Source organism: Pocillopora damicornis, chromosome 3 (genome assembly GCF_964200805.1).
Source record: "Pocillopora damicornis chromosome 3, jaPocDami1.2, whole genome shotgun sequence".
Classification (NCBI taxonomy): domain Eukaryota; kingdom Metazoa; phylum Cnidaria; class Anthozoa; order Scleractinia; family Pocilloporidae; genus Pocillopora; species Pocillopora damicornis.
In genome coordinates this window covers 20,579,408-20,589,407 of record NC_142672.1, presented here as the reverse complement: position 1 = coordinate 20,589,407, position 10,000 = coordinate 20,579,408, and the positions used below count along the sequence as shown (strand labels likewise).

At 38.0% G+C, this 10,000-nt stretch overlaps 1 protein-coding gene and 1 pseudogene across 2 annotated transcripts in view; both read left to right on the top strand.

Moving 5' to 3' along the window:
* The first annotated feature begins 577 nt into the window (after positions 1-577).
* LOC149048773 (uncharacterized) lies at positions 578-1,882 on the top strand. The gene has a single exon (XM_089202143.1). The coding sequence runs from the start codon at positions 716-718 to the stop codon at positions 1,880-1,882; it is 1,167 nt and encodes a 388-aa protein (XP_089058269.1). The 5' UTR covers positions 578-715.
* Positions 1,883-5,348: 3,466 nt separating this feature from the next.
* Positions 5,349-10,000, top strand: part of LOC113676673 (uncharacterized) — a 10,203-nt pseudogene continuing 5,551 nt past the window's right edge. The window contains exons 1-10 of the transcript XR_016185359.1: positions 5,349-6,401; positions 6,892-7,129; positions 7,224-7,332; positions 7,659-7,762; positions 8,093-8,208; positions 8,439-8,512; positions 8,609-8,886; positions 9,245-9,396; positions 9,609-9,693; positions 9,999-10,000. The exon at positions 9,999-10,000 is cut by the window's right edge and continues 213 nt beyond it. The product of XR_016185359.1 is annotated as an uncharacterized LOC113676673 (transcript). The remainder of the gene's footprint in view (positions 6,402-6,891; positions 7,130-7,223; positions 7,333-7,658; positions 7,763-8,092; positions 8,209-8,438; positions 8,513-8,608; positions 8,887-9,244; positions 9,397-9,608; positions 9,694-9,998) is intronic.

The following is a 10,000-nucleotide window of genomic DNA, read 5'->3' as shown; positions in this document are numbered from 1 at the left end:
CCTTAAGACAAAACTATGGCAATTATAATGCTCAAATGAGATTATCCCAAGAAAGCTTTTCAGAGATAAAGTGGTGGTATGATAACATACAGACAAATAACTACCCCATATTATTGCCTAATTCAAAGGTTGATGTAATAATTTACACCGATGCATCAACTAAAGGATGGGGAGCTGTCAAAGAGACAGAGAAAATAGGGGGTAGATGGTCAGAGGAAGAAGCAAAATATCACATTAATTGTCTGGAGCTGTTAGCTGCAATTTTTGGACTTAAGGCATTTTGCAAAAATGAGCAAGGCATTCACGTTAAGATTTACTCTGATAACTCTACAACTGTGAACTATAGTAATGCTATGGGAGGTGTACATTCTAGGGAATGTCACACTATTGCTAAAGATATTTGGCAGTGGTGCATAGAAAAACAAATATGGTTAACAGCTGCTCATATCCCAGGGACCAAAAATGTTGAGGCAGATAGGGAATCACGCGTTTTCTCAGACAACAAGGAATGGATGATAAGATCTGATATTTTCCAACAGATCACAGATATCTGGGGGGAGCCCTCCATAGACCTCTTTGCATCCAGACTAAATCATCAGGTTCCATGCTATGTATCCTGGAAACCTGACCCAGGGGCAGCCTTTATTGATGCATTTTCTGTAACATGGGATAAACACTTGTTCTATGCTTTCCCTCCTTTCAGTTTAATTGCAAGATGCCTACAGAAAATATAAACCGATTGTGCAGAGGGATTGATGATAGTTCCAATGTGGCCAACCCAGAGTTGGTATCCCAAACTTCTTCGCATGTTAGTGGCTGCTCCAAGAGTGTTACCACAACAACGAACTGCCTTACAAATGCCGGGGATGCCACAAGAAGTCCACCCCCTATTCAGGAAAATGGTTCTGATTGCATGCAGATTGTCCGGCAGTCCTATGAGACACAAGGAATTTCTCAAAAGGCAACCTCCATCATCTTACAGTCCTGGAGGAAAGGAACTACAAAGCAGTATTCATCTTACATCAAAAGATGGACTACATATTGTCATAAAAAACAGATTGATCCAGTTTCTGCCACTGTCCCCCAGGCACTAGATTTTTTAGTGGAGCTATTTGAGTCAGGCATCGGTTACAGTGGTATTAACACTGCAAGGTCTGCTCTATCCAGTGTCTTAAAGCCTGTGGACGGGATGACTTTTGGAGCACAAGAGAGTGTTAAGAGGTTCTCAAAAGGAGTTTACGAAGCAAGACCCTCCAACCCAAGATATACTGAGACATGGGATGTGAGCAAGGTTCTGAACTATCTTAAGACAATCTCTATTACAGACTGCTCACTAAAGGATCTGACTTTAAAATTAGTCACTTTAATGTCATTAGTATCAGCTCAACGGGGGCAGACAATTCACTACTTGTCTTTGGAGGACATGGTTGTTTCAGAAACTTCTGTGACTTTTATTATCTCCAGGCCTATTAAACAGTCTAAGCCAGGGTCGAAACCCACTGTTGTTAAGTTTGAAGCTTACCCGGACAACCCTAACATTTGTGTTGTCACTACCTTGAAGGCATATCTTAATCGTACCTCTTCTCTATGTGGAGGTGCACAACAATTGTTTATTAGTCATTACAAGCCATTTAAACCAGTTTCCCAGGACACCATCAGTAGATGGGTCAAAGCTGTAATGCAAAAGTCAGGAATTGATGTAAACTTTTTCAAGCCCCACAGTACTAGGGCTGCCGCAACATCTAAGGCTTTGTTGAAATCTGTACCATTAGAGCACATCTTATCAGTTGCAGGATGGAGCTCATCTGACACTTTTGCAAAGTTTTATAGCAAGCCTGTTATCAACACAGATAGCTTTTCTAACGTTTTGTTACAAGAGTAAAGTTAATAAACTGTTTTTGACCAATATGACTTTGTTGGTTGGTCATTACTCTGTTCATGTGTGCAGTGGGCTTTGAAGTCTCACGTGAGCCCTCAGTGCGGTGACGGAATAGAATTGGAAAATTAAACGAGACTTACCTGTAAGTTGAAGTTTGATTGAAATTCTATCCGTCACCAAGCACTGAGGGATTACGTGCCCTCCCTTTTAAGGCCCTCCCATTTTGCTGGTCAGGGTTTTCTTTCCCCTGCACACATGGCAAGTGCTTTAAAAACTGAGTCGCGCAGGCGCAATGCTATCTCACGTAATCCCTCAGTGCTTGGTGACGGATAGAATTTCAATCAAACTTCAACTTACAGGTAAGTCTCGTTTAATTTTCCAATTAGTATACTTGTTGAGTATTATGCTGTTTTGAGGGCTAATCATTGTTACCAACTTGCATGGTGGCAAATAGTTTAGTTGTTTTTCAACTGTATGACTTAAATGATATTGTATGGTTAATATCTACTGTTGATCAGCAGGGATTTGCTAAAGCAAAGGCATAGAAAAAACCAGGAAAGATTTATTACTAGACGTTTCGGGGTCATCGTGACTCCATTATCAAGAGACTAGTTTAAAAACATGCAAATAAGGAAAGGTACAAGAATAGCATAAATTAGAATGAACGGCTTAAACAAACACCTTTGCACGGATGGAATCCGTTTGCACGTTCAGTGTTGGCTTACGCATGCGAATATACAACATTTCATTAACAAGGCAATCAAATTTGCCGTTACATTTCGCGATGACGTTGAATTGCTCGATCAAGCGTTCAGGTATTTCACTATTGTGCTGGAGGTGGTAGTGTTTGTAGATAGAAGATGATTTCCTTTTGTGCCCTTCTACGCGATCGTGTAAGTGACCACGAGTATAGCCCACATACCCTGCATCACACAGGTTACATTTAAATTCATAAACGATACATTGTTGGTTAACAATAGGGGGCTTAATTTCGCGTTGCTTAAGCTGTTGATCGAGCTTAGGGCTGGTGTCCAACCAGTGTTCGTTAGCCCTAAGCTCGATCAACAGCTTAAGCAACGCGAAATTAAGCCCCCTATTGTTAACCAACAATGTATCGTTTATGAATTTAAATGTAACCTGTGTGATGCAGGGTATGTGGGCTATACTCGTGGTCACTTACACGATCGCGTAGAAGGGCACAAAAGGAAATCATCTTCTATCTACAAACACTACCACCTCCAGCACAATAGTGAAATACCTGAACGCTTGATCGAGCAATTCAACGTCATCGCGAAATGTAACGGCAAATTTGATTGCCTTGTTAATGAAATGTTGTATATTCGCATGCGTAAGCCAACACTGAACGTGCAAACGGATTCCATCCGTGCAAAGGTGTTTGTTTAAGCCGTTCATTCTAATTTATGCTATTCTTGTACCTTTCCTTATTTGCATGTTTTTAAACTAGTCTCTTGATAATGGAGTCACGATGACCCCGAAACGTCGAGTAATAAATCTTTCCTGGTTTTTTAATATCTACTGTATCAGTTTTTACATTCTAATAAGCTTACTTGAAGCTTAGTTCTATAAATTTGTGTCAACATAAAAAAGTGTACCTAACAATATTAGTTTGGTCTGTATTTACATGTACCGTAACTAGTAAGCTCATGTTTCCATTAACAGGCTATGACCTTATTTGCATTTTAGGAAAAAAAAGTTTAATCTTGCATTCTCTAAAAAAGAAAATTCAGTAAAGAAATTTTTATGGTAAATTTATAAAAACAAGGATGGTAATTTCTTATAGCATGCCTACCAGCACTTCAGGCAGACAGACCTTAGTACATTTACCGCTAACTCTCGACCAAACTTTCACCTTCATCTAGTCTTATGTCATTTTGATGGATGGCCCATCTCTCCATCGACCAAAACGACGTTTCTTCAGAAATGTGAATAACATTACAAGAGCATTTCCTTGCAAATTCCTAAATGAACAAAATAATACGAAGATTGTTCTTTACAATTGTTATTATGATTAAAGATTATATACTCACCATTCACCGTTCACACCATCTCCTCAATCTCCGTACTCATGGTAATCGCCTCAAGCTTTAGTGTCCGCCATATTTGTTTTTACAAATGGGAACCCGATCACTGTGCCGAAGATTCTCGCCGGAGATCATATGACGTCACGTCAGTTTCACAGATGGAAACTAGTGACGACCGATCATCTCACCGCGAAAAAGCGATTGCGTGACGCTCGGTAAGTTGTAATATGAGATGGTATCACATACCAGACGAAAAAACTCTTAAGATTCTCAGTCTGCATTTTGTACCCAGTCTACAATCTGCTGTCTAAATTTTGTACCTACTCTTCATTTTGTATCCTGTCTGCAATCTGCATTTTGTTCTAACAGGTATCCGTGGCACCAATACAGTTTATTTTTGGTTACAGTTATTCGCGCGCATAACACACACAATCTACCACAAAATACCTGTGTGTGAGTTAATTCGACATTTTTGCTCTTTGCCGCATTAATACTCTTCTTTCCCTTTGTAATAATGTAGACATCACATAAAATGTTTCAAGTAATCCACCCACCGCCCAAAAAATAACTTTTGCATGCATAGCATATGTTTATTGCGAAGTTTGTGTAAGATTTCATATGAGTTTGAGTGGAAGGCAACAAACAAGCTTATGGAATGAATTATTTATTTTCCAACTCTTAATCAACCTTATGGTATAAAATACATAAGAGATAAAGAGCTGATAAACATATGGTTAAAGGTTAAAGTTTACTTTTGTTCTTTTAACATGACGAGCTTTGCTCAAGAAAAGAATTCGCAGCAGGCATCATAAACTGATGCCGAGGGTTGGGGAAGAAGGTGTTGGGTGGATGTCATCACATAAATTACACCGCAATGTAATTACATAGACTTGGCGCCCACGAATCCGCGAGAGATACGCGATTGCGTGCGAGTTAATGTGGGGTCATTTATTAACAATGAAAATAAAAATCATGAAATATTAGAAAATTTGCTATGCGTAATGCTCATTAAAAAACTGCGTTCTTTCTGATCCGCCTGTTTCCTTATTATTATGACGTTTCTAATCACGTAGTCTTTTTAAGATCCTCCCTTTTCACAGAAGAGGTGATACCTGCCGGGCGCCGTATTTATAAAAGTCTCTGTTTCAATTATTTATGTATTCTTTCGCTTGGTTTGCCACAAAACAGCAACAAAAGATATCGTTACTTTCACGTGTCGTTACGACCTGGGCAACAACCATATCAAATTTCCAGTATCACGCCACTTAGTGCATCGATCAATGTTTACGCTTTCCGACCCGTGACAAGTCCCGTGGCGATCTCACGACTTAGCCACCTATCCTGGTTAAATTCTTACTAATATTATAATATTAAACTTCGGCGGGATTTTCAAAATTGAAAAGCATCATGTTTTCGATTTCGAAACCATTCAAAGTGAAGTCATGGAGGCAGTCGGATTGTCGACGTGCGCCTTGCTCCCGGTTGACTTTACCGCTCAGAGTCTTTGCAGGGTTACAAGTGCCACACTTGACCCTTCCAAGCACTGGTATCTACTTTTGAAAGAGGTATGTGGCGTCCCTCTGCGTAAATTTTTCATACGCGATGTATTTAGGATATTTCCCAATGAAATCCAAAGTGTGGCTGCGCGGGAACTTCAGCCCGCCAAATCATCGTTTGGAGTTGTGGAGATGGACAGGATTCCCGACGCCGTCCACGTTGTGTCCACGTTCGGTCTGGTTGCTGGTCTTCTTCGCAATAAAAAAATTCCTGACGAACTTATTAATTCTGCGGGATTTATGGCAATCGTAAATCTGGTCAACTCCGCCACACTAGACTTTGAGTCCAAGGGCGCGAAAAATTTATCTTTTGGCGCCAAAACCAGTCAAGACTCCGAGGAGCTCGTTTCCTTGCTTGCCGAAAGATCAGCCAGAATAAATTCCCTTGAAATGGAAGTGAAGGAACTCCAAGCACGGATTTCCCATCTCGAATCAAGCTCGGTGGCAAGTTTAGACGATTCTTCCCTCCTTAATTCCCCATGTTGCTCATCTACTCCGTCAAGTTCGTCTAGTTCCTCGTGTAGTTCAATCGATGACACAAAGAACCGACCTGATTTAGGAACAATAAACAAGAAAAGACAAGTTCTTAAAAGGTGCAGGAAGATAACAGCTGTCCTTGATGACGTTTCTGAGAGGTACAATGAGTCCATCGCTGCCGTCCTCGGAAACAGCTTCTTGTACGGAACGGATGGGGAAAGGGAAAAAGTACAAGGCATCATCTCGGAAGTCATTGATCTAATTATTACAAAATCAAAGGGTTCGAGGAATGGTTTGACCGAGCTTCTTTCGCCACAAACACTCGCAAATGTTTTCCAAAGCATGCGTGTACCAGACTGGGTGTTGTTGTTTCTTAAGCTCCAAACAAGACTCCCAGATTCTGCATGGCAAACTCTGCTGAACTTGACTCGACTAGGAAAGAGTGGGGTGAGTTACTAACCGTAAAGGTTTTTGCATTCATTAAATTTAAGTATTTTGTTATTTATTTTATTTTCATTGCTTTGTTTCTGTAGCGATGAGCTATCGGTCATGTGATCATTTTTCTTACCAGGAATGTAAACCCCATGTAAGGTTGTATTTGACAAAATTCATAAGAGTTTTATTTCAAATTTCATGAGGATGATTTTGTGTATCATGGTGAGACGTACAGCATATTGATTTTTTATGAGTAAAATTACATCTTACACCTCAGGTAAGGTATCCAGTTTTCAAAGGATTCCTTCTGAGAGGGGAATTACATTTGTTCATTCAGTTTTATGGCTTGAAAATCAGAACACGATATATAAAGCAGTTATTGAGACTTCTTTTAGTGGGTTATTTTTGAATGTATTTCTGAACATAACTGATGTCAACCTTTTTTAACATCTATAAAGTGACAGTTGATCTAAACCTGTTTCTGGATAATTTTTTTCTACAGAGAGCTGGAGACACGCCTGTACTGCTCACCAAAAATGAGATAAAGGCACTGAAGAAACTAGTCTTCTCTGCAGTGCAGAGAACATTCAAAATTGCCAGGGTCAAGGATGCAGATTTTGATGCTTGGAATGTGCATCTAAATTCTGTTCTTGTCTGGGCAATTAGGGAGCAGCACCTCCATTCATGCAACTCAGAAGACAAAGAGTTTAACATTAAACTTGATGGACGTCCACTAGGAGGTGTGTTCTTATTTTTGAGAGTTGTTAGTCTTGAGTATGAAAGTGTAATCCTGGCCAGATTAAGCAAAGGTGTCTTTGTATTGGTTTATTTCAGGTAAAGACCAAGTAGCTGTAGGCCTGGCACCCATTGATTTTAAAAACAAAAGCTCTGAGAGCGCACTGTCTATTTACCCCCTTGCAATTGGGAACTGTAAAGAGAAAAGGTAAGTGCTGATTTAAGTAAGTCGATCAGGTCAAATAATCAGTGAACAAAAATTATAACAACTAATTTTACAATGACCATTTCTAATCATTTACAAAAATAAAAAAATATGGTTATAAAATGTGTATTGGATCACATGCTGGTGCATGCAGACAATAGTGCATGTTACTGGTTTTGAAGAGAAGACTTTGAATAATTTTAAAGGCTCTTACATTATTGCCATCATTTTTGCTGTAAATACTAGAATACTCAGAGAAGTGGGATTGCATTAATGAAGGTGCTTTTGCAAGTGTTCTCTTTTAATTTTTTCTCTCCTTTTTTTATTAGGTCAAATTTTAAGCAGTTACTTGAGAACCTCAATAATCAGAAAGATGTCATCAAAAAACATGGAGTATGGGTTGATGGTAAAAAGTACAACATTTCTTTCACAGGTAATTTTTAATAAGAGAGATAGAAAGTTAAGAGGAAAAGTATACTGCAAAATGACAAAGTTTGGAATTAAGTAGGCAAAGCAGCCAAATTTTCTGTTTAATTGAACATTCAGAGTTACTCATTGAAAAAAGGAAAAGAAAACATTCGACACAGAGCCTATTATTTCTTCACTGCACAATAACATTGAGTCATTGTTTAATTAAATTAAGTTAAATCATGTGAAGTGAGTATTCCTGAGACACAATTTTTTTATTATGTGTTAAGTCTCATGTGTTATGAACATCAAAGTATTTTCTGTAATTTTTTCCTTACATTTCCTTTTTCTGCAGTGACTCTTGATTACAAGGCCTTGCTGCTTCTTCTCAACAAAAAAAATGATGAAGATTTCCTTCTTGGTGGGAAAGGATATGGCGTGGAATTTTGTGTATTTTGTGATGCAATCAGGGTAATTATTTCTCTTGATATTTTCCTTGCTTTTAATTATTTCATCGATTTATGATCAGATCAGTTTTCTGAAAGTAGAATGGCATCAAGTCAAATTGGAGGTAGTACATGACTGTAGTGAAAAACAGCCATGATGACTTTATTTTGTAGAATTGAATGTTTATATCTGTTGTTAAAGTGCATGAAATTAACTAAGAAATGAATTTTAATTAAATACTTATTTTCATTGAGGCCTGTACATGCCATGGAGTTGATGCAGATGAAACCTGTCTAGATTGTTTAAGGTCAAAAGCAAACATTTGAAGGTGAGATACCTGATAAAACTTATTGGTATCATACAGACAAGTTTCATGTGTGGCAAATCTGACCCAACCAACTCTCTTTACTTTCTCTCTATACAGGTGTTCAGGCCTTCGAGATGACCTTAATTTCCTATTGGAGGAAGAATTAAGCAGCATTAATCTTTGTTCTCTGCATTGTGAGATGAGAAATTGTGAGCAGCTTTTGGGTTCATTGGGGTTGTTTGCCTATCGCATTGGAAGCCTTGATAAATTAAATGAGGTTTTGTCCAATTATGGTCCTGAAAATTGCCGTGGGTTTCCACGAGTAACTATCAAGGAACGAAAAGGCCAGCAAACAGAAATAATGAGACAAAACATTCAAGTGGCATCTTTTTCAGGTATGCCATTTGTTTGTATTTGATATAATTTATTGTGCCATATTTGTTTATCATTCACCTTAGGCCAGTTATTATTTTTTTATTAGCATTCCCAATGCTATTTATTAGGAATTAGCTAATTCAGTACATATGAAACATACATAAGAGCTGTATTAATTCTCAGTAACAGCATGAAACTCATTTGAACAACCAGTTTGTTTTAGAGACAAGGTATATTCTTTTCTGGTAATTTCCATTTACCTGACAAATACCATGTAGTCTTGTGACTCTTTATGCTAACCACACTGCTAGTGTGTGTCATAACATTTACATTCCTCCAAACTCACAGATGAATATTCTACAAATGATTATTCTTCAGGGTCTACTGAAAGAACAGTTCTACAGAATTTTGAAGACATAGTAGAAAGATCACTGCCCCTAGAGAAAGTGACCCAGTATTATATGGAAAGTCCTGGAGCTGCAAGAAATGTTATTCTTAGCTATGTTGCTTTCTTTGAAGAGCGCATAATGGTATGCATTTCACCTTTTGAACCCCAGCCTCATTATTTATCGTATATTGGAATATATGATTGTTTGATTGAATCCAGGGAGAATCTGTCAAAATTAAATATACCTTGAAAATAAGATAAAGCTAAGTTTCAAAAACCTTGTAATAAAGAATTGCTAGCAATGATAATCTTTAAATTTTTGCTAATTGAGAAATGCAACACTTTGATTTACAGTTTGTGAGTGACCTGTTTGACAGGGGAACTTACATACATGATTATGGCTCTAAAAAGGAAACAGTTTACCTTGATGAGACAAAAGGTAAAGGCTGCTGAGGTAAATATGCCTAATAACTTAATTTTGGTACATCACATTTACTGTAGATAGCTATTAATGATTACACTGTCACACAGTGAACTACAATTTTTCTCCAATTTTTTTCTATAAAATTGGGCTGTGACATATGGAGGTCCTGTGAATCTAAGTATACAATTTCCATCCACTTAAGTGAACTGTTTTGTCTTTATTGTTTCTTCTTAGTTGTTTGTCCTGCATTGGTGTTCGTAGTGGTGTTCACATGAAATAATTTTTCAAATTAAGTAAATCTTGTGTCCATTCTCCAACAGAG

Excerpts from the sequence above, each read along its gene's own strand:
- LOC149048773 (XM_089202143.1), top strand. The coding sequence starts at position 716 with ATGCCTACAGAAAATATAAACCGATTGTGCAGAGGGATTGATGATAGT.